Source organism: Rhinolophus ferrumequinum, chromosome 6 (genome assembly GCF_004115265.2).
Source record: "Rhinolophus ferrumequinum isolate MPI-CBG mRhiFer1 chromosome 6, mRhiFer1_v1.p, whole genome shotgun sequence".
NCBI classification, from domain to species: Eukaryota; Metazoa; Chordata; class Mammalia; order Chiroptera; family Rhinolophidae; genus Rhinolophus; species Rhinolophus ferrumequinum.
In genome coordinates this window covers 2,439,473-2,463,791 of record NC_046289.1, presented here as the reverse complement: position 1 = coordinate 2,463,791, position 24,319 = coordinate 2,439,473, and the positions used below count along the sequence as shown (strand labels likewise).

At 50.2% G+C, this 24,319-nt stretch overlaps 1 protein-coding gene across 5 annotated transcripts in view; it reads left to right on the top strand.

Moving 5' to 3' along the window:
• Positions 1–23,179, top strand: part of TECPR2 (tectonin beta-propeller repeat containing 2) — an 86,508-nt gene extending 63,329 nt beyond the window's left edge. For 2 of the 5 annotated variants that reach the window (XM_033108825.1, XM_033108826.1), the window contains exons 18-20: positions 20,368–20,509; positions 20,971–21,120; positions 21,475–23,179. In XM_033108825.1, the coding sequence (XP_032964716.1) occupies positions 20,368–20,509; positions 20,971–21,120; positions 21,475–21,626 (444 nt within the window). In that variant the 3' untranslated portion in view covers positions 21,627–23,179. Of the gene's footprint in view, positions 1–14,623; positions 15,096–17,705; positions 17,832–20,367; positions 20,510–20,970; positions 21,121–21,474 lie in introns of those variants that run through there. The other 3 variants (XM_033108828.1, XM_033108829.1, XM_033108830.1) reach the window with 3 other exon arrangements.
• Positions 23,180–24,319: the final 1,140 nt, after the last annotated feature.

Sequence of the window (24,319 nt, the reverse complement as noted above, 5' to 3'; positions counted from 1 at the left end):
AAATATGTAATATAGTATCATTATTAACAATAGTCACCGTTCTGTGCTTTACATCCTCATGTCACTGTGGTTTCGATTTGATTTCCCTGATGACTCGTAACGTTGAGCATCTTTTCATGTCTTATGGCTCATTTGTGTAGCTCCTTTGGAGAACTATATATTCAAATACTTTGCTCAGTTTTTAATTGGGTTATTTGTCTTTTAATTGTTGAGTTGTAAGACTTCTTTATGTATTCTGGTTACTAGACCGTCATCAGATAGATGATTTACAAATATTTTCTCCCATTCTCTTGGTTATGTTTTCACTTTCTTTATGGTATCCTTTGCACAAAAGTTTTTTTTTATTTTGTTGAAGTCCAATTTATCTGTTTTTGTTTAGTTGTAGTGCTTTTGATGTGCTAAGAACCATTGCCTAATCCAAGGTCAGGAAGAAGATTTATATTTGTCTTTTCGTCTAAAAGTTTTATAGTTTTAATTCTTGCATTTAGATATTTGATTCATTTTGAGTTAATTTTTGTATATGGTATGAGGAAGGTATCCAAATTCATTCTTTTACATGTGGCTATCCAATTATACCAGCACCATTTACTGGAAAAGACTATTCTTTCCCCATTAAATTGTCTTGACAGCCTTGTCCAAAACAATTGATCATAAATGTCAGGATTTATTACTGTACTCGGCTCTATTACAATGATTGGTATGTCTGTCATTATGTAGCTTTCTCATAAATTTTACAATCAGAAATTGATTTTTCTTTTTCAAGATTGTTTTGGTTATTCTATGTCCTTCGTATATCCGTATGAATTTTGGGATCAGTTTTTCAATTTGTAAAAAATGTCAACTGGGATTTTGATAGAAATTGTGTTGAATCTATAGATCAACTGGGGAAGTTATTGCCGTTTTGCCAGTATTAAATCTTCCAATCCATGAATATGGAATGTCCTTACATTTATTTAGGTATTCTTTAATCTCTTGCAACAGTTTTGCAGTTTTCAGAGTACACATTTTATACTTTTGTTAAATTTATTTTTAAGTGTTTTATTCTTTTACATACTATTGTAAATTGAATTGTTTTCTTAATTCCATTTTCAAATTGTTCATTGCTAGTATAAGTTTTTGCATGTTGATCTTATATCTGGAAATGTTGCTAAACTTGTTTATTAGTTCTAATAACTTTTTTTGTAGATTCTCTAGGACTTCCTATTAAAAGTTCATGTCATCTACAAGTAGAGATAATTTTACTTCTTTCTTTCCTATCTGGATGTCTTTTATTTCATTGTCTTGCCTAATCGCCCTTGCTGGAGTCTCCTGTACAATGTTGACTACAAGTGGCGAGAGAGGACATTGTTGTCTTGTTCCTAATCTCAGGAGAAGGGATCCTATCTTTCACCATTAAGTATGTTGTCAGTTGTGAGTCTTTCGTAGATGCCCTTTTTCAAATTGAGGGAGTTCCCTTCTGTTCTTGGTTTGTTGAGTGTTTTTATCATGAAAGAGCCTTAGCTTTTGTCAGGTACTTTTTCTGTATCTGTTGAGATGTTCATGTGGGTTTTTGCCTTTGTTAAGGTGATGTATGATATCGCTTGACTTTGTAAATTGGACCACCTTTCATTTCTGGGATAAATCCCACATGGTGTACATTCCTTTGTGTGTGGCGCTGGATTTGGTTTGCTAGTATTTGGTAGAGGATTTTTTTTTTTTTAATATTTTATTGGGGAAGGGGAACAGGATTTTATTGGGGAACAGTGTGTACTTCCAGGCCTTTTTTCCAAGTCAAGTTGTTGTCCTTTCAGTCTTAGTTGTGGGGGGCACAGCTCAGCTCCAGGTCCAGTTGCTGTTGCTAGTTGCAGGGGGCGCAGCCCACCATCCCTTGCGGGAGTTGAACCGGCAACCTTGTGGTTGAGAGGACGCGCTCCAACCAACTGAGCCATCCGGGAGCTCAGCGGCAGCTCAGCTCAAGGTGCCGTGTTCAATCTTAGTTGCAGGGGGCGCAGCCCACCATCCCTTGCAGGACTCGAGGAATGAACTGGCAACCTTGTGGTTGAGAGCCCACTGGCCCATGTGGGAATCAGACTGGCAGCCTTCGGAGTTAGGAGCATGGAGCTCAACCACCTGAGCCACTGGGCCGGCCCTTGTAGAGGATTTTTGTGTCTCTATTCATAAGGGAGATTGGTCTTTGGTTTTCTTTTCTTATCATGTGTTTGTCTTGGTGTCAGGGCAATGCTGGCCTTTTAGATGAGGGAGAAGTATTCTCTTATATTTTTTGGAAGAGTTTCTGAGGGATTGGTGTTAAGTATTCTTTAAGCATTTGTTAGAATTTGTCAGTGTAGGCCTGGGATTATCTTTGTAGGATTTTTTTATTATTATTACTGATTCAGTCTTTTTTCTTGTTACAGTTCTATTCAGAATTTCCTGTTTCTTTCAATTTGAGTAGTTTATGTCTTTCTAGGAATTTGTGCATTTCATCTATTACATAATTTATTGGCATCCACTTGTTCATAGTATTCCCTTATAATGCTTTTTTATTTCTGTAAGGTTGGTGGTATGTCCTCTCTTTCATTTCTGACTTTGGTAATTTGAGTCTCCTCCCCTTTTTTCATAGTTAATCTAGCTAAAGTTTTGTCAGTTTTAATGATGTTTTCAAAAGTTATCTTTTGGTTTTGTTGATGTGGGGACAGAGTCCCAGAGAGCAGTTTCCAGGCTCTCAGCCTCATGTGGAAAGGTGCCGGCTCAGGTAGTAGATGGCCATCAGCTGTGACTAGTTGGCCATCAGCTGTTACTGGTTATCCATTAACCACTGATATAACTGCCGTGGCTACGCTAGGGGTTGGTTGGTTGTTAGAGAAGCGGACGGCAGGTTGCGGATCATATGGCTCCTGCTTCCTGTGTCTCCAACCCAGCCACCAGCGAGAATATAGTGGTTATGACTCCCCTATCTACAGCTCCATTGGTGTTCCTTTTTGGCCTCACCATATCTAGCGTTCTTGTGTGGGGAGCGGGACCAGAGTCCCTGCATGACAGTTGATTTTTCTCTCTTTTCCTGTTCTCTACTTTATCTATTTCCACTCCAATCTTTATTCTTCCACACCTTCTTGTGCACAGTGCTTCAGTTGCTAGAGATTCCTCTGACAACTCCAAGCAGTGTCTGTCACATTTGTCACGCTCCTACAGAAGACCTAGCATAGGCTTGGGCTGTAAAGGTGTGCAAGGTCCCAGCACAGCCATGCCAGGGTCAGTAAAGGGCTGATGGGTGCAAGAGCGAGGTCTGCAGGGTGGGTGTTGGTGAAGGATGCTGCTGAGCGGGTTGCCTCAGCTTTTTCCTGTCCAGCCGGCGTCTGGGCTGACAGTGGGCAGCAGGCGGCAGGGGCCCAGCCAGCCCTGCCTCTGCCGGTGCACCTTTCTGCGGCCACCCGGGCCCCCGGCTCAGTTGCTGCTCAGCCATAGGGCTATGATGAAGACCACATGAAACTGCAAATTCTCTTCCTTTCTCCATTCAGATTCTAGAATAACATTTAGAAAGCAGAACTAAAATTGGGGGAAGAAAACTTTACTTGGAGTGCTCTGTTGACTACAGTGATCAACAGCTTTGCCCAGTGTCAAGTGGCCAAAGTAGAGCAAACGCACGTGAAAGGGCCTCAGAGCTGTGCTCTGAGTGAAGTCGTGATTGCTAAACAGCTGTGAAACATTGATCATTGCAATTGGTTCCACTGGATAGAACCCCAGCTTACTCAGTTAGCTTTTAGTATGCTGGAGAAGAAATTCACTTTGCTGTGGAATTTACAGAAACAAAATGCTTTTCAAATTGGTTCCTGTGGGGGAAAAAGTCCCGCTTAACATTTGTACAGTCCTTTATGTGACGTTTTTCATAGCACTGGTGTCCCTAATCCAGTTTCTACCCCAGAAGGTAGAAGTCAGGTGTGGGGACAGAGTCCCGGAGAGCAGTTTCCAGGCTCTCGACCTCATGGAAAGGTGCTGGTCGGGCAGTAGATGGCCATCAGCTGTAACCAATTAGCCATTGGCCACCAATATAGCAGCCGTGGCTATGCTGGGGGGTTGTTGGTTGGCAGAGAAGCGGACGGCGGATTGCAGATCGTGTGGCTCCTGCTTCCTGTGTCTCCAACCCAGCCGCCATTGAGAATATAGTGGTATGAACACCCTGTCTATGGCTCCGCTGGGGTTCCTTTTAGGCCTCACCATATCCTGCGTTCTTGTGCGGGCACCAGGAGCTGAGACCCTGCATGACATCAGGAGTGCTTCTCCCCCCCGAGAGAGGGAGCCTGTTACTCAGGACAGCAGAGTGACTATCCAGCACCACAGCCCTAGCAAGGGACCCAGGCCCGCCCGCCTAGCCTGGTCTGCGGGGCCGGCTTCTCCTGGGCAGCTGGGACTGACCACTTAACTGCTGAGATCCGAAGTGACCACAGGCACTGTTGCTGGGCACTCACTGTTAAGCACATCTTTCCATCTTTCCCAGTAAGTGGTTATGTCCCCACCTGAGAAAACCCAGCTCGGAGAGGCTCAGAAAGTTGCCATCGGTTCTCATAGATAGCACGTGGCAGTGCTGGAACCCAGGTGTGTGTCACCCCAGCCTGGGCCACAACACTGACTGCAGGAGCTGTGAGGGGGCATTGTGTCCCTGCCACAGGCTCGGTGACCTCACACGTGGTGTTTTAGGACAAAGCCTACCCAAGTCTTAAAACTGCAGAGGGTCTGAGATGAATCCCACAGTAAGAGGGGAAAGGAGGCTTCATTGAAAGTATTTAAAAAGTCAGGCAGACCGGGCACCCAGTTAGCTCAGTTGGTTAGACCACAGTGCTCTTAACAAGGTTGCCAGTTCGATCCCCACATGGGACACTGAGCTGCGCCCTCCACAATTAGATTGAAAAACGACGTGACTTGGAACTGATGGGTCCTGGAAAAACACATTTAAATAAATACAAGTTTAAAAAGTCAAGCCAAGGGTGGTTGGTTAGCTCAGTTGGTTAGAGCGTGGTGCTGATAAAGCAAGGTTGCCGGTTCGATCCCCGCATGGGCCACCATGAGCTGCATCTTCCTTAAAAAAAAAAAAAAAAAAAAAAAAGTCTGATTGGTTGAATCCAAGTACTAACATGTAAATGGAGTGTATGTGTTTTGATCATAACTGACCTGTTCCTACGTCATTATATTTATTCTTCAACTTGAGCTTCCTGGTCTGCCTGTAGATATGTTTGCTTTTGAAACAAATGGAAGCTGGTGGTAGATGCCAAGGGCCCAGTAGGTAAGCAAGAAGACTCTTAAAATTAGCCAGTTTCTCTGTTTCTTGGTCTCTTCTCTGGTAAAACCTCCCTCCTATGGCAATTTCGGGATGAAGTTTTAACAAAGTGCTCAAAACAAATGACTCAGTTTTCAGACTTGACTTGCTAACATTTAGAAGGATTTGGAGAAAATATTTATAGTTGTGTTTCGCATCTTTTTTTGGAGTTTGCTGCTTCAGTTGGAAAATTTTCTGTCTGTATTAAAATTGGCTCTAAAGCTCATAGCACAGTTGGCTGCTGGCACTGTGCCCAAGTAAAAGAAGGTGGTCTGGCTCCCCCACCAGCACGGGCCCCACCTCTTCTCTCAGATGGAGCTGCCTTGCCCTCCTTGCCTCCCGGTCCCCTCTGTCCTCCCGGTACCCTCCATCCTCCCGTACCCTCCATCCTCCCGTACCCTCCATCCTCCCGGTACCACCCTCTGCCTCCTGAGCAGACCCTGCTCTTCGCTGAGCCCAGCGCCCTCTGGTGCCCCATATGCTGACACTCCAGCTAGCTCTCCTGTGTGGGCTGGCTCTATTGGTTCTCCAGGCCCTTTACTCTGCCTGGATTACAACTTGTCTGAAAAAGAGTGAAACTTGGAAAACCAAGACGAATATGGCTGCAAATGGCCAAACTAACATTTAAGAAACTACTTTAAATTCAGCTGCTTTAGTTATATTTTGCTATATCAACACCACAATGAAAGAAAAACGCCAGCATAGTAGACAATACCAGTGAGAATGTCCTGCTCACGGGTGCTGCTGGTGGGGCTAGAACGTGATGTGATGTCACGCAGCAGAAAAGTTCGCCCCGCCAAGAGGAAGACTTCCATTGGAAAAGTATTAGGTAGTATGAGAGAAGACCCCCACCGCTGCCTGAACTGGGTCTTCCATTGACTCATCAGAATGAAACGTCATTCCACGACACCAGAACAGAGAGCAGCTAAGGGAGTTTGTATTCTCTTTCCTCCCGATCAAAGGCAGTGCCAAGCAGCCCTCCTATGTCCCTCTTACGCCTTCCAGCCTCTGGTGGCACCTACTGAGCTGGCAGAGGTCACTCACACGGGACAGAGACAGTGGGAGGAAAGCCCAAAGCCGAGCCCTGTGGATACAACTGAGTGCCTGCTTCTAAGAGTTTGGGGTGTTCCGACAACTCATATCCCCTCTGGAATTATTATAAAACGCTGGGCCTTGGGGGACAGGGAGAGCAGCTCTCTGGCCTCATTTGGGACGCCATGGGTTAAATCCCTGTCCGCGCTCACGTGAACAACTCTGGGCAGCAAGTCACCCCCATCTCTGGATGGGACTTCGACACAGCGCGTCTGCCCTCCCTGCAGTGTCGCGTCGGAGTGAGTGTCCTGTGGGACAGAGAGCGCAGAGCTTCGGTGCCGCAGCAGAGTCGCCGCGAGTCCCTCCCTGGTTTTTAATAAGAGGAACCGTAGCCAGTGCCAGCTTAGTGCCCAGGCGCGCTCTGCCCCCGGGCGCCGGGGCTCCGCTGGGAAGGGGCCGAGTTAAGTTCCTGTGTATTGGCGCAGTGAGCCGTGCTGCCACGCTTACCTGCACACGGCCTCCCGCAGGCGCTCTTCTTCCCGTGGAGAGATACTCCGCGCTCTGGGTGACAGCATCAGTTACCAGACACGTCTAAGGATGTTATTTTTGTGTAGAAATTAGTATACATTGGGGAAGTCTGAAGATACGCAGCAAAATGGTAATAGTAGTTGTAATTGGGTGATGCGATCATGGCTGATTATTTTTCCTTCCTTTAGTTTATCTCTGTTTTCTGAATGTCTTGCAATTAATATATTCCTTATAGAAAAAGTAGTTTATAATTCTGAATAATCTTCCAAGAAAAACCAGTCTTAGGAAATGACCGGAAATGTTCCCAAAGCGATGTGCTGTTACACTGGTTATAACAGTGCCGACTTGACCCAGTGAGGCTGCGAGTGGTGAAGCAGGTGTGTGCACCGCCCTGGTGGGGAGAGTCCGCCAGCCCTTATCACAGCCGTTACTATCCATTCAGGATGGGCTTGGAAAGGCCCTTTAAAATCATGTTTGGCGAGGATTGATAAGGAGAGTTGTTCCGAGTGGAGTAGTGGCTTCAGTAGCTTTGGAGCTGGCCTTTGCCACTTAACGTTCCCAGGCCTTCCTGTGCAGGGCCTGAGCGTGATCTGCCCTCCCAGCTGTCGCTGGGGTGAAGGCTGATATGTGTGCAACGACCAGGGTCCCTCACACACACCTAAGTGGCACCTGTTCTTATTTTGTTCACAGTGTACTTTGAAAATGGGCAGGATATTTTTTTTACAGTCAAAGTGGAAAAACAGGTATAGTTTACAAAGGACCCAAACTTTATGGGTCAGCTGCAGCCCTCGTGTGCCAGGACTCCTCTTGTGGCACCTCCAGCCATGTAAATCTGAACCCCTGTGGGTCTGCCCTCTGCACATTCCTACCTATATATACACAGAGGATTTTAGACTTCGGAGAACACGGGCCTCGCCACCTCATTCTAGGTGAGGAGGGTGTGATCTGGTGAAAGCAGTTCTCTGCTGGGGGAGGTCGGCGGCCGGGCCCGGCTCCAGGCCTGCGAGGTTCAGGACAGTCCCATCCAGGGGATGCTCGTGGCTACTGTAGCGACCCTCACACAAACCACTGGATCTTAAAGCACAAGGTCCAGCTTACAGAGCCGTGGGAGCGAGCTGGGGAGGGAAGTGCCGCCGGGGCCTCAAGGGGGTCAGAAGGTGCCCACAGAGGCACTGTGCTGCCAGAACGTGAAGGGCGAGCAGACAGGGTGGAAGGGTGTTCCAAGCCCAAGGATCCGTGACGCATGAGCAGTGACCAGCGCAGCACCACCCTGCGGGGGCTGAGGGGGCTCACAGGTAGCCTGGGCCAAGGCAGGGCTACTGCAAAGCTTGAAGCCAGGCCGAGTGGCCTGGTCAGACTGAGTTTTAGGGAGGTAAGGTGCTCGGAGTCTGGGACACAATTCCCACGGAAAGCGTGGTCAGCAAGCCAAAGGGGCTGATGAGAGGAGGGGGAGACAGGTGCTATGGGAGGATCCCCGGGATGGGGCTGGGCCTAACCGCAAGTCCCTTCACGTGGGAGGAGCCACGTATGCCTCATCCCACACAGCGCAGCCCTGGGGCTTGGGCGTCAAGGTCAGCAGAAAGGGTTGCAGCTGGAGGGGTATGGTGGGTGGGCCACTCTGTAATTACTGCGGTCATCTCATGGGATGGGGGTGCCTCGGGACAGGCGTGGGCGCAGCACACTGATGACATCAGAGCTCTGGAGCTTTGTTCTCAGGCTCTTTCTGTACTTGTCGGCCTCGTGTTTACCAACCAGTGCAGGCGAAGCAGAAGTGCCCTGTTCTCCTGGGGTTTGGGGAGGAAACAGGTGGCCCCGACCAGCTAGTGAGTGGCAGTCACCAGGCCCTGCCTCAGCCTCTGAGCCCTGTGCCCACAGGGGCCACGCTCAGCACTAGTATTCAAGGGTCACCAGGTCCGACAAGCCATACAGCAGTGCTGGTCCGGATCTCAAGACAGCGGGCTTTTTCATTACATTTAGGAAGCAGGCGGCATGTTCCTAAAATTCCCACCAGACACCTCTGCTCCTACAAAGGAAGATTTCACATATGAGGCAGGCCATGGTCCAACGCAGGGATGGCAGAGAACCTGGGACAGAAGACCAGATCCCAAACGGGGACGCCCTTGGCCAGACCCTGTTGCGGGAGCTGCTGTGGGGTGTGGAGAAGACACAGTCTCCAGTACCAGACAGCTGGTCTAAACCTGAACCACCTGGCGGCTTGTGGTACCACTCAGCCCCTGGGACCTTTGGTCTCCAGCTCTGTGCTGTAGGGATGGTGATGGGATGGCAGCAGAGTAATAAAAATAGATAAACAGGATGAAAAGGGGAGTCCCACAGCCATCACCCTGAGGAAAGAAGCTAGCTATAAAGTCATCCTGTATGGCTCCAATTACATGACATTCTAGAGCAGGGCAAGCAAAACGAATCTTTGGTGGCAGAAATCAAATCCGTGGTGGCCTGGGTTAGGGGAGGCTGTCCAGGGGCACAGGGCTGCTTCACGGGGGTGATGATTTGTCGAGACTCGAGCATGGCACACCTGCGATCTGTGCATTTACTGGATGTAAATGTCACCTCAAGAAAAATCAGTAAAATACTGAGCTCCAGTTAGTGATTTGCATGTTGAAGTATTTAGGGTAACCTACAGTGATGTCTGCAACTTACTTTGAGGTGTATCCAAAATTAAGGTGGATTGATGGGTGGATAAACAGATGGATAGATAGATGAAAAGGCAGGTATAGGAAAACTACCGGTAGTGGGTATATCGGTGTTCCCTATAATATTCCACATTTTGTATGTTTTACAATTTTTATAATAAAATTGGGGGTTGGTCAATAATATACAAGTACATAAAGTATCTGGCACAAAGAAAACTCATGGTAAAAGTTCCATCACCTCCTCTACTTTCCAGCAGATTCAGGAGAGCAGAAAAACACCTAAAATACTCCTTCAAAACTACGTCTTGTCCATATAACATGGAGGCAACATGTACCTCCAAGAGCAGGGACTTGTGAGGCCCGATTTAGTTGGGCATAATAATGCTTCCCCCCGCTCTGAAATCTCCGTTCCCCCAGCAGGGATCACGATGGACTTTGGTTGGTGTCCCTCTGCACACGTGCTCACGCTGTGTCAGACCCCTGCGCCTCGCGCGCAGTCCGACATCTGTGAAAGCTGACAGGGCTCGAATATTGTGTCCTTTACATGGTGCTCTTCTAGCGAGACTAATTGCTGACATCTGTAAGGAGCCCTCTTCAGTAAAATAGACAATATACGTAAGATACCTAGCACAGTCCATGCACACAGTAGGGACCGTCATGTGGACGTGAAACCTGAAGCTTTAGACTAGTTATATTAAATGAACTTCTGATTCCAGCCAAGACAGAGTAACAGGGACCAGATTTACCCTCCTGCCTGAGACAACTAAAACTCCAGACAAAATATATGAGACAGTGGTTTTCAAGACATGGGATACCAGACAGCAAAGGACAGTGATCCCTGAGAAACAGGAAACAAATGCGGTGAACCGTATAGTTTCCAGGCCATGGCAGTGGGGGTGGACCCGAGATAGGGGCTCGCAGAGCCCAGCCAGCTCCTTGAGTTTCGGGGGTGGGGATGGGACTCTGGGGAGGCTAAGGAGTCAGGAACTTGTACGGAGAGTACCAGAGAGCTTCCGAGGGTCCTACGAGGTTTCAGCTGAGTGCAGATGAGCACGTGGGGGAGGAAACTGCCCGAGGCCCATCAAAGAACCATCTGGAAGGATTGGAGGGAACGTTCCCGGAGCTCAGCCAGGGCCAGGACTAGTTTCTGATCCCACCACCCAGAGTGGGGACCCTCCGGTCACGCCGCTTCCTAACTGGGTCATATGCCTCAGTTATGGTGCAGAAGTAGCCCTGTATTAAATGCTACTCTGGTCATGCTGACCTGAGCTTGCAGCATCCCAGAACAAAGCTCAAGAATATTTATAGATTACAAAAATATCCAGCACCACCAAGATGAAATTCATGTTGTCTTGCATCCCGGCAGAACTTTTCAGGCAAGCAAAGAAACAGGAGACATCGCCTACAGTGAAGGGTGGGATATCCACCAATAAAAGCTGACCTGGAAATGGTACGGATGACATAATTTACAGGCAGGGCATTAAAACCGTTGTTGTAACTTTACCCTTTATGTTCTAGAACCTGGGGGAAAGAGTGTGCATGTTAACTAGAAAAATGGAAGGTATAAAAAAAGACCCAAATCAAACTTCTATGGATACAAATTGGAATGTCTGAGATGAAAAATACCCTGGATGAGATCGATGGCAGTGTACATGTCACAGAAGAAAAGATTAGCAAACTCAAAAACACAGCAGTACAAACCATCCAAACTGAAACGCAGAGAGAAAAAAGCCTCAAAAAAAGTTCAGAGCGTCAGTGAGCGTGGGACCGTTTCATAGGGCCCAACACGAATGTAATCAAAGTCCTGGAGGAAAAGAGAGCGCAAGGGGTGACATGAAAAACAGTTGAAGAAATACAGCTGAAAGTTTTCCAGATTTGACGAAATAATTAGATTGAGTGAAGTAACCAGACCAAAAAAGGAATCTGTTTGATTTTAATCAGTGCCATACGTAAGTACGTAGGTCAGCATCAGCTAGTGCCACAGGGTGCTGCACGTCCCCACCTGATGCCCCCTCTGTAGAAACCCACTTTCTTTTAGCTTCATATCCCGAGAAACTGTTTAGGGAGCTATTTCTGGGTCCTTCTAGCTCTAGGTGTTTTCAGGTGACTCCTGGAGAGGAGGAGGAGAGCTCCTTTATGGCCTGCCCTGGGCAGGCAGCCTCCTTCCCTCTGCATCACCCAGTAACCACAGGCGTTACAGCTGCGTCAGGGAGCAAAGTACATTACATTTTCTCGTCTCTGCGACTCTGTTTCCCTGGGCTTGATCACTGTCTCGTTTTTCCATCTAGCTTTCTCTGTGGTTTCACACATACAACCCCAACTCTGCCAGTTATTTCAGTTCCCTCTCATACACTTGGACTTATATCAGGTGTCCTCTCCAGGGCGTCTTCTTTGGAAAGATCTCTCCTGGATGCTTTGGGCGCTCCAGACTGGCCTGGTCACCCTGCCACCTGGGGTCGCCCTTCACCTCCCTGTGTGTTCGATCCCCTCACTCCTGGGTCTGGTATCTTCCTCTTTGTTTGTTTGGGTGGAGTTTATCCTCTAGTTGGTTCCTGAGAATGGCTCATGGTAGGTAAGTTTTGGAGACATTGCAAGTCTGAAAAGTTTTGCCTGTGTTCACCCTTGACCTTGGCTGGATACAGCAGCCTAAGTTGGAAATCATTTTCCTTAGAATTTTGATCTTCCTCCATCACTTCCTGGCACCCGGTATTGCTGTTGAGAAGTCTGAAGCCATTCTGATACCTGACCCTTGATATTCGACCTGTTTTTTCTGTCTTTTCCTAGAGTTCTGAGACCAGATAGTGACGTGCCTGTTTCATCCTTCGTGTTGGCCCTTTCTGCCCCAGCCCCAAGCTTGGGGCCTTTATTCTTTGGGGCCTGTTACCTGTCAGCAGCCTCTTTCCTGCCTCTGCCCCTCCTGTTTCCGTTTGCTCTTTCTGGGGTCATGCTTTTGTCCTGTGGACCTCCTAAACTGGGCTCCACTTTTCGTCTCTTTCTCTGCTGTTTTCTATCTCTTTATGTGTTTATCCTACTTTCTAGAAGATGTTCTCGACTTTATCCTACAGTCCTTCCATGGGGTTGTTGTACGATCACGTTTTAATTTCTGGAAGCTCCTGTTGCTCTCCCAGTTGTCAGATCATCTTTTGTCCCCGAGCATGGTGTTGCGGCTTCTTCTCCTGCATCGTCTCCTTGTTGCCTGAGTCACCTGTCTTCTGTCTCTTATCTGTGTCCTCCATGGCGGCAGTCTGGGCTAGCCGAGTGATTATCAGCGCACAGGCTGATGGGAGCCTGGTGGAGCTCGTTCACTGCGGGCCCCATGTGCTGACCTGGCTGGTGGCTGTTTTGCTGGAGAACGCCTGCGGTCAGGGGCTCGGCCCTTCCAGTCCCTGCTATGTCCTTTCCTCGCCCACCCCCCTCCAGCTCCCAAAGTTGTGTGGCTATTTTCTTCTCTCATCCTCTCTTCATGAGTTTTGGACCTTTTTTTAACTCTTTCCCTCTAACTGTAGTGTTGTTTCGGAAGGGAGTGGAAGGATAGATGTGTGTTTGTTGTGTTATTGCCCAGGAGGCACTGGGTTTTTCAGAGTTCTGCAGGCAATTGGGACACAACCTGCCGAGAGCCACGGGGTCAGTCATCCCTCCAACCCCACACTTCTGTGTTCCAGCTCCTCAGCGGACGCCCACATCCTCTATCCATTGCCTTCAGTCCTCAGAACGTGTCTGCGTGGTGTTGGGCCTTGGCGGGCTCCCTGTTACTCATTATCTGATGAACACGTGCTGCTGCCTACAGGGCAAGCGACAAGACTCAAAGTGGTGTCTGATGCTGTTGGCGCAACCGCCCCGTTTTGAAGAAAATCAAATTGCTTTGCCACTTCCTTGATTTTTCCCCCCCATGTTGCCTTTTTTCCTGTAGCTCCATTTGAACACCAATTGTTGCGTTCTCTTCTCAAACGGTGTTCCTAAGAAATATTACCCCTCCCTGGGGTATTTGACCCTAAGCCTTTTCTCCTGCCCTGGAAGGCTCTGGTTCCCAGTAAAGGGCCACCAGGACGCAGGTGGGCTGCCCGAGCTCGCAGCCTTCATCTTGTCATCCAGTTGACCCCCTGATTAAAACAAAGCGCCAGGGACCCTGTCCCAGCTGATATGTGTGTGCCCCCGAAAGGGCCAGCACCACGAAGGGTCTGTATGCCATCCTGGAGGAGCAAAGATGAAAGGTCACCTCTTGGGACCTCTGCCATCTGGGGGTCCATCCTGGAGCCCACCTGTGCAGAGCCCACCTGTGCAGGGCCTCCTCACAGGTTGTCCATTTGTGTAGCTGCCATGTGATGAGCTAGCGGAGATTCCCATGGGCCAATGCAACTTGGATCAAGTGTCTGCATTCTGTGTCCCAGCACTGCTGGAGCCCTGATGCTGGCAAAGGCAGTCGTCCGGCTGGTGTCAGCGACAGGGTCTCGACTGGTGGACAGAAGGGCCTCACCAGCTCCTGCTCAGGAAGGACAGAATGTGACTGCTGCCCAGGAAGCCTGCTTTGAGCATTTTTTTTTTGAGTACATCTCCTACGATTAGCAGATGCTGTGTATCCCTGGCTTCTGAAGTCACAGCCAGACCAGATGTGGAGCCAGTGCCGGAGTCACCAGGGGAGAGGACCTCTGGCTTTGCAGTCGGCGGAGTAGGAGAAGGAAGAGGCAGAGGGGCCAGCATCCGGTGGCCTCACTCAGCTGGGTCAGCAGTTGGCAAATGCTTTCAGCAGGAGAACACATTCTCCAAATAAAATCTTGTCCTTAAGCCAGATGTGTTCAACAAATGACAGCAGAATTGCTCCCAGGAAGCTGACGAGACTCCCAAAGCCAGGGCGCAGGCCTCGGCCGAAGGCCGCTGGTCAGCACGGCGTGAGCACTCGGCACCGTAGGGTCAGGGCGACCAGAACCTATGTACCCCCGAGTCAGAGCGTGAAAACCCAGACAGAGGGTCATGTGGCTCACCCTCTGAGGGAGAGGGGCTCCACCTGGGGTCACCACTGTGTGAGAGAAGACAGCAGAGCCCAGGCCTCCCGACTCCTCGCCGCTGGCCCTGAGAATCTGTTGCTACTTTCACACAGGCCTGCTAACATTGCTATCTGGTTTTCCAGCTTATCTGAAATTAAAACAGACCAGGAGCTGGAAGAGGTTCTGCTACAGAAGAAAACACAGAAGTCAGAAAGTACAACCACTGCAATGGGGGCCACGTGACATAAGACCAAACAAACCCCACACTTCAGCAGCCCGGGAGTGTCACTACGGAGTATTGGGGTGCCTCGAGGAAAAGTGAAGCTCACAATGCGTCCCAAATGTTAGGTGGATTGAAGGTTCATTAAAACAAGGAGGCAGGGAGATGACTTGGAGGGGAGAGAAAGGCCGTCTGGGAAGCACGGCTGGCACCTGGATGGCCCCGCATGCTATGGTTGGCTTTGTTTCCAGAAGGCGTCTTTGCAGTGTGATTTGTGTTGTTGCTTTGCAGGCTCTCTGATTAATCCCCCTCATGTTCCCGAAATGTTACTGCTGAATTTTATCCAAGTTCACACAAGGTCCAAACCAAAATAATCTGTCCAGATAAACATGTGACTGGGAAATTTTCAATTTTTTTGTTTGTTTGTTTTCTTTTGGCCTGGATTTATTGCCATTCTGGCTGAGGGTGTATGTGTGTGTACACATGTTCTGTGCGTGCGCATGCATGCCTTAGGATAAAGCTTCAGCCTACTGGAAGTTTGGAGAACTCTGGTCTGAGCCTCCAGACATGTCAGTTCTAGACTCAGCTCTGGCATAGGCAGGTCCCCTCCCTTCTCAGTGTCTGTTTTGTCAGTTTGTTGACCCAGAATATGAGGGAGTTGGGCTTAGCTGGTCTCCTGGGTCCCTTTCAGCCCACAAGAGTTTTGGTGAGCCTTTGAAACAGAAAAGCCAGAATTTCTGTTGGTAAGAGGCATTGTTTTCTCTTGAGCCTGGGTTTAGTTCTGCTGCCCTCTGTCTCCATATTATTGTTTGGGGTTACCTGGACCTCTCTGTCCCCTGTGCCAATTTCATGGACACTTCGTGAGCACCACACTTGCAGCCCTATGGGTTGTGCACATGAAAAGCATGATGTGTTCCCTCCGAGTCTGCCCAAGCTAGACGGCTGTCACATGTGGGCACACTCGGGGAGGGAGGCCCTGTGGGATGAGCCTGGCTGGAGGCCACTTCGGGCCCGAAGGTGGGGACGGGGGTCCTTCAGAAGGTAGATGGACAGGCCGTTTGTGAGCTGGGCCTCACAGAGCAGAGAGGAATCAGAAGATGGAGTGAGTAGCCCCGTTTGCTTAGAGTCCAAACCCAGTGCTGTGGGACCTGGGTGACCGACCGGGACGCCAGGGAGGGGGTGGCACCTGCAGTGGAGGGGGTAGTGCCAGAGGGCCAGGTGAGTGGCCAAAGCCACTCTGCCTGCAGCCTGGGGTAGGACAGTGTGGGTAGGGACCAGTCAGGAGGCCCCTGAGCGGTCTTGGGCATGGGGCAAAGGGCTGAGTCCAGGTTCCTGCCTTCACACGACATGAACAGACAGAGAGTCTGCGGTGCCCCAGGCGCAGAGCCAGGCACTGGGCAAGGCAGGCAGGGTCCTGCGCCGGGAGCTCGTTGTCTCGTCCAATCAGATCACAGTGCCCCTAGTGAAACTCGCTGGGGGAGGGGTGGACGGCGTCTGGGGTGCACACGTTTCCCTGCCTGCAGTCTTCCATCCATCATCTGCAGTTACCAGAATCCTCATTCCTAGCAGTGAGTGGTCTTGCCCAACTAACCTAGTGGCTAGAGTCGGAATTCTTCAAGGAGCATACTAGAGGAGAATATTGGAGTCAGTGAGGGAAAAACAAGTTTGTCTTATCTGAGAAACGCAGAACCTGTCACGTTTAGAGCTCATGTTATCTAAGCTAAGCAGTATTTTCACCACACCTGACAGCTAAGATAAGTCCCTCCACCCCAGGACCATCACTGGGCCCCGGGGGCAGGCGGGCAGCGCTGCACAGCTGCAGGGCCTTGGGAAGAGCCGCTTAGACACAGCCCATCACGTGAAAACGTCACTCCTTAACTGGAACTCTGTCGAGTCAAAATCTCAGTGTATAAAATGAATTCTATCTGGAGAGGCTCTGGATTAATGGGAAAGAGGAATGGTTTATCCTGTAAAACCGGTGGCTTAGAATAAATAAAATGTGGTCTTTTCTTACTTGTTCATAATTAGTAATGAGAACATGAGACAGCAACTTGTTTTTTTTCCCCAGGAGGTCTTGTTTAAGGAAAAGTTTGCAGCCCACAGTAGCCCTTTGATTTGTAAATATCAAAGCAAGTTGGTGGCTGTAATTAAATCACTGAGTACTTCCAGAAATGGGTGTGGCGCCCTCCCCTTCACCCACCTTGTAACTCATCTTTAAAGGGCCCTTAATAATAAGCAGGAGCTGGTACACACACACACACACACTCTCTCTCTCTCTCTCTCTCTCTGTCTTTGGAAGCACACCAAGAGCAAACATCATTTTTTAGCATTTCCAAATGATTTTTAAATCTTAAATTCCTTTTTTACTCCATTTTCTAAGTTTCAGCCTTCGTCCTTTTTTTTTTATTATTTTTATGAAGTTTTGAGTATGAATAAGCCAAAATTTTAGGCTTCCAACTTCTTTTTTTAAATTGGAATTTTTATTGAGATAATTACAGATTCATGTGTGCTTATAAGAACTCATGGAGCCACACACACCCTTTGCTGTCTCCCCAATGAGGACATTCTGCAAAGCCGTAGCACACTGTCACAACGAAGGTGTGTCACTTTCTCTTTGTTAAAAGAATGTGGTAAAATACACATAATGTAAACTACCAGTAGTGACATTCAGTATTGTGCAGTCACAGTATTGTGCACCCTTCGTCACCGTCTACTCACAGAACATTTCCCCCAGCCCAGAAGGAAGCCCTGCCCGGTACCAGTCACTCTCCATGCCCTCCCCCAGCCCCTGTCAACCACTAATCTGCTCTGTCTGTGGATTTTCCTCTCCTGGATATGTCATATGAATGGAATCATAGGATATGTGGCCTTTTGAGATTGGCTTCTGTCACTCAGTATCATGTTTTCAAGGTTCCTCCACGTTGGGACAGTATCAGTCTGTCATTCCTTTTTATGGCTGAATGATATTCCCCTGCAAGCGGACCTTGTTTTATTGCACTTTGCAGATACTGTTTCCATCCACGTGGAGGCAGACCCTCCCCCAGCACAAAGATGACAACTCGCTGAAGGCTCAGGTAGATGATGGTGAGCAAATTTTAGCAATAAAGTATTTTTAATTAAGGCGTGTACATTGTTTTAAACATAATGCTACAGCACACTTATAGACTACAGACAGAATAACGTAAACACAACTTTAATTGCACTGGGAAACCAAACAATTCGTGTGACTCGCTTTGTAGGGTGTGCGCTGTATTGTCCATTCGGAAACCAAATCCACAGCACCTCCGGGGTCTGTCTGTGCACGTGGTGCACGTGCCGGATTTGTCATCCATTCACCACTTGATGGGCGTTTGCGTTTCCACCTTTTAGCTATTGTGAAGAGTGTGACAGCTATGAACATTCGTGTTGTTTTTGTTTCAACCTCTGTTCCAATCCTTTGGGTACATATCTAGGAGTGGGATTTCTGAGTGGTATGGTAACTGTGTTTTAACCTTTTGGAGAACTGCCAAGCTGTTGTCCACAACATTTTACGTTCCCATCAGCAGGCCCTGAGGCTTCCTCTTTCTCCACAGCCTCGCCAATGACTTATTTTCCATTTGCTTTTTACTAGTCACTCTGGTGGGTGTGAGGTGGTCTCTCGCTGTGGTTTTGATTTGCATTTTCTTGATTACTAAGGATGCTGAGTGTCTTTTCATGTGCACGTGACCTATTCAAGTCCTTTGCCCTTTTAGAAATTCTGTTGTTTGTGTTTTTGTTGGTGGATTTTAAGAGTTCTTTATTTATTCGGTATACTAGACCCTTGTTAGGTATACGATTTGGAAGTATTTTCTCTCATTCTGTGGGTTGTCTCTTCACTTTTTTATGGTGTCCTTTGAGGTACAAAAATCTTTAATTTTCATGAAGTCCAATTTATCTATTTCTTTTTGTTGCTTGTGCCTTAGTGTCATCTAAGAAACCATTGCCAGTTTAGCTCTTACGTTCATTTTTGATCCATTTCAAGTTAATTTCGTATATGGCGTGAGGTAAGGGTCTAACCTAATTTTTTGCACATGATGTCCAGTTATTCCATCATCATTTGTTGAAAAGACTTCTTTTTTCATTGAATCATCTTGGCAACCTTGTCAAAAATCACTGGACTATATGGGTTTATTTCTGGACTCTATTCTGTTGATTTATATGTCTACCCTTATGCCAATACCCCACTGTTTGATTACTGTAGCTTCATAATAGTTTTGAAATCAAGAAGTATGAGTGTTCCAAATTTGTTTCTTCAAGATTGTTTAGGCTGTTCAGGATCCCTTGCATTCCATAGGAATTTCAGGATCCACTTTTCCATTTCGATGAAAATACCAGCTGGGATTTTGATAGCGCACAGGAGTCTGTGGGCTGCTTAGCATGCCTTGCCTACAGAGGTGTACAGCATTGTCTGTCAGACCACCTGAATCAGAGCCACCTGGGCTGCTTGTCTAAAGGGTTATTACTGGGCCCCAGCCCCAAAGTTGGATGTGGAAGGGCTGGCCCGAGCCCAGGAATGGGCCATTTTACAAGCCCCCCACATGAGTCCCAGGGACTCTAAGGTTTGAGAACCACTGGAGCTGGTCTTACTCACCTGCCCTCTGGAGGGACTTGGGTTCAGCAAGAGCAGGTTTCCTCGCTTGCAGGTGGCCTTTGCGGGTGTAGAGTGGCCTCCACAGACTGATTCCTGGTCACCACCACCCGTTTGGGCCCTGCTTGACCACGGGAGTCAGGTCACTGGGACTTGTTCCAGTTGACATTTTGTGAAGCATTGTTTCTTGAGCCATGTTCTTGGGATGGGTGACGTTTGTGAAACCCTTTGCTGCCTTGTCACCATAGGTCTTTGCCATATGGTCTCCAGTTTAACCCCTGTCCTCCCAGAGACCAGGGCGGTGGACCCATCAGACCTCCACTGAGTGCTCAGTCCTGCTGGGAAGCCTTTTGCATGTTGCTCATTGTTTCGTACCATCTGCCCTGGGGTACATGTCCAGACGTCTCTCTCTGAACACCGTCCGTCTCAGAGCCCTGGCGCCCAGCACCCAGCAGGCCTTCCTGCAATTTCCTGAGGAGCCCAACCTGTACGGTGCTGCCCTGCCCTTCCCATTGCAGCCACCTGGGCCCGTGTCAGCCCCTCATGGTGCCGAGCTCCGTCCTTGCGCATGCTCTCCCGCCTGGCTCACTCCCCACCCTCCTCTCCTGGTCATGCGTGCTCGTCCTCTGCTCTCAGTGTAGCCGTGGGTTCCCAGCTCAGCTTCCCTGACCTCCTGGCCTGACCCCGTTACGTGCTGTCAGAGCACCTGGTTGTTCACCTCTGTGCCCTTGCCGGCTACAGTCTTATGTTTCTTTGTGACGTTCTCGCACCAGCCTTTAAAATCCAGGAGCCCAGAAAATTGATCCCTAGCACCTGGCAAGTGCCTGGCATGTGGCAGATGCTCACTTACCTACCTGAGGGATGGGTAGGTGGGCGGGTGACGGGCAGATGAATGGGTAGGTGGCCATGTGGCAGGCTGGCAAGCACCAATTAGTGAAAGTTTCCGGAACTTTCTACCCTATGTCACTGACCTCAGTTCTCCACACCTCTCAACTTTGCTCTGTGCAAAAATAACGCACCCGCCACCGCCTCCCCTGAGGAAAATCCCTTCCTGCTTCCAGCCTGCAGGGGTCACCCTGGTCAGCGTCCATTCCAGCCCCAACGACCAGATGCTGTGGGCACTGGACAGCAGGTGGAATGTGCACGTCCGACTTGGAATCACCGAGGAGATGCCAGTGGGGACCGCCTGGGAGCATGTGCCAGGTAGAGATGGGCAAGCACGTGGCAGTTGTCCCCTCCCAGGCAGGCCAGGCTCTGGGATGATAGGGTAGCCTGTCCCCCACAGTAGCCTCAGCTTTCACACCCAAGCCTTTCGCTGCTCTGCTGGGGCAGGTGACAAGCATGTGTCTGACCAAGTATCCCTGGTATTAGGGACCCAGCATTTAGCATGCAGCCCGCCCGAGTCCTGGAGCTCTCTGTGGTATGGTCGTTTCTGGACTGCCTCTGTCATTCAGTCTTGGGTCCTGGCGGTTTTGCCAGACCTGCCGGCAGAATACCCTTCCCTTGGCTCCCACTCCAAGCCCAGCCCAGTGCAGGGCACTGCCACCACAGGGACCCTCTGGTGACAGGGCACAGTGTCAGGACAGAGCAGGCTCTCGGGAAAGGTGGCCCGTCCCGCATGCAGCCGGGCCCTGAGGACAGATGGACGCCCCGTTTGCCTGCAGGGTTGCAGGCCTGCCAGCTGGCGCTGAGCCCCAGGGCCGTGTGGGCACGCTGCCCCAACGGCGACCTTGCCCGAAGGTACGGCATCACCGACAAAAACCCCGCCGGAGATTACTGGAAGAAAACTCCCGGGACCGTGACGTGTCTCACAGGCAGGTGCTGGGCCCCACAGTCTCCTCGGGGTTCTCGGGAAACGTGGGGACCAGGTCCGCGTGCTCACTCTCCCGCAGGCGGGAGCCAAGGGCAAGGCCGTCCCTGCAGGAGCCCATTCCAGGGTTACACCTGACGGAGGGAGCCTGGCATGGGCTCTGCCAGGGTCTCCTAGGAAAGGGACAGGGCCACTTGCTTTAAGCTGAGGAAACTGAGGCATACGTTGGGGGTGGTGTGGTCGGGGCCCCACAGCTGGAAAGTGCCACGTCTGGACGTGGACCCAGCCCCTTGACTCTATCTGCCCTGTCCCCAGGCTGGGTGATTAATGGGTGTGTGGCTGGCTCTTGTCCCTGCAGTGACCTCGTCAGATGAGCTGTGGGCAGTGGGCCCCCCCGGCTACCTCCTCCAGCGGCTGACAAGGACTTTCAGCCACTCACACGGTGCCCAGAGCAGCCACGCCAGCACCCCCCACCCCGAGGACCTGGAGGACGAGTGGGAGGTCATCTGAAGGAGCTCGCAGGCAGGGTCACTCACGAGGGAGGAAGCCGAGACGTGGTGGACAGTCGGTTTCTGAGTCGCTCACTCTTGAACACGCCTCATCAACTCTTGTCCAGACACGTTTGGCCATGTTGGACCCACCCACACTTGCTTTCATCCGTGTTTGTTTCCGTCTTATTCCAGAACCCCCAGCCTCAGCCAAGTGATCGGAGTTGTTGCTGGAGCCCCAGGGCCTCTGAACCCTCTGGGTGGGGACAGCAGCTGCTGCCAGTTGCACGCACTAGTTACCCGAGTGTTGCAGTCATGTTCTCATCACTGGCCACTCCAGGTCCCATTGTGGGGACGACTTGGGGAACCTCCAATGGGCAGGATGAGTCTGAACTGGGTCACGGAACACCCCTGAGCCACCACAGGCAGCCACGCACCGTAGTAGCCAAAGGTCAGTGCTGAATGCGTTCCCACGGTGGCTTGGTCTCCATCCCAGGGTCCTACCGCCTTCTCTGAGGAACACAGGTTCCAGCACACATTCCTTCTAGACACCCCAGATGGGAAACCGAGGCCACGTTTGAGAGGCGCTGGGCTGTCGGGATGGAGGGGACACGTACACCGTGCCCAGGGCAGGGCACACTCGCCCAGAGGACACCCTGCAGCCAGAACAGCACAGGCATGAAGTGTGCACGTGTCTCCCGGGTGGGGGTGACACAGGAAGGTCACACGGGGGGCGTCGCTGAGCTAGCTGACTCAGAAGTCTCTTTAGAGTGCCGTTTAACGCGTGCTGCTGGTGGGCGTCGTAAAAGCTAGATGCATCCTCAGAGGATGACACACTGATTGTTGCCTTTTTTGTTTGTTGTATTACAAACCTGCATAAGATACCTCATTTGAAATCAAATCTTAAAAATTTAGAAAAGAAACATATTTTCTGAAACCAGTGGAAGGGCTTTCATTCCTTCCCAGGGTTTATCCTGAGCCGGCAGCTTCAGGGGGGGGTGTGTCAGCCCTGCACGGCCTCCTCATGCGGGGGGGTCATGGGACCTGCCTCTTGCGCCGAGTGGCAGCCCGGGCACGGTCAGCGGCATTTGGGCAGATCCCCCCAGAAGCTGGAAGCTGGTGCCTGCTGTGGCCACATGAGACGGCAGTCCCTGAGGTGAGCCTGCAGTGCCGTCTTCTCGCGGGCATGCGAGCTCCAGGACTCGACAGCCCGGCGTGTGTCCGCCTTGAGCCCAGCGCCCCCTTCCTGGACGCAGCCCCATGTCAGGGCTCCAGCCTCGCTGCTGTTTTTAGCCTGCCTTTGGCCCGACGCCCAGTTACTTGAGGCCTGTTGTTCTACCAAGCGAGTGTGTCCAGGGGCCCCCAGGCCACAGGTGAAGAGCTGGCCAGACCCCAGCCAGCCGTGAAGATGGAGGTCTTCCGCATCTAAGTGAGGACAAGATCTTACCTCACACTGCACTTTTATGGAATCCATTTTTTTTTTAAGTTGGTGACAGCAGAGGCCGCCCCGGGCTGGCTGCGGCTCCTCATCAGCGTCTGTTGTGCCTCGCCCAGCTCCCCTAGACGGTAGAGCCTTCCCAGGTAGAGCCTTCCCAGACCCACGGGACTCTAGTGCAATGAAACCCAAGTCCAGCTTGATACTTTGAAACGTCTTGTAGCCTCAGTGCTTGTGCGGCTTTCTTCTGGTTTGAGAGTGCAATAAACTAGACTTTTTCCCAACCTGGTCAAGTCTGATATTTGAGCTGTGTGACAGTGCCCTCAGCAGGCATACGTGAAGGCTGGCATTCGCTCCTGCGCTGGGAAGAATCTGCCTGTGGGTTCCCAACCCAGCCCCTTTGCCAGGATAATGTAGGTGGACCTGATTTCATGACCTGATCCGTGTTCACATGCGCAATGGTCTGCCCAAGGTGGCCAACCTGGGAGAATGGTCACTCTAGAGATGGCCACCCCAGTACCCACTGGGGAAGACACCTTACCGTGAGGTGGCGTGCAGCGCTGTCTCCTCCCAGAGGCCCACTGAGGCCAGGCCGCTGAGGGCAGGCTTGGGAGTGGTTCAAGGCCCTGGATCTATCTCCGTCCAAGAAACAAAACCAAGTCTCAGAAGTGCCCTACTGGAAACCAATGTGCGGGAAAATGTCACATCCGTGACAGCACTAGGACACATGTCCCAGGAAACGACTGAGCAAGAAATGTCACACTCGTGTCAAGAAATGGTCAAGCTTTCCTGAAGACATCCAAGAAAACTTGAGTCAAGGAAGGCTGTCTGACATTCCTGATGGGAGGAAGGGTAAATAAACAGGCTGAGACATCATCCTTTCCAAAGGGTTTCATGGGTTTAACGCAACGTCAGAACCCCCACTGGGATGTTCATGTTGGCAGAAGGCAGGGAGGAATTCGCAAAATAAGGATGGTCCCACAGACGCCTCCTTAACTATGCCAGACGTGCTCCAAGGGTCACACACAGCCCCGTGTCCTCACTAGGACCCCGCGAGGTAATACCGTTTGCCCCAGTGTGACTCAGAGAGGTCAAGGAGTTCGCTCAGGTGACCCGGGGAGCATTGGGATTGACACCCAGCTCTGGAACTCCAGACCTATGGCATGAGTGGAAGGGCCAGTGATGTCAAGCAGTCCAGCCAGGCCCACAGGGAGCTGGCATCATGGATGAGGGGACGGGAGTGCGATTTCACAACCGTTGTGCGCCACTGCTCAGTTATT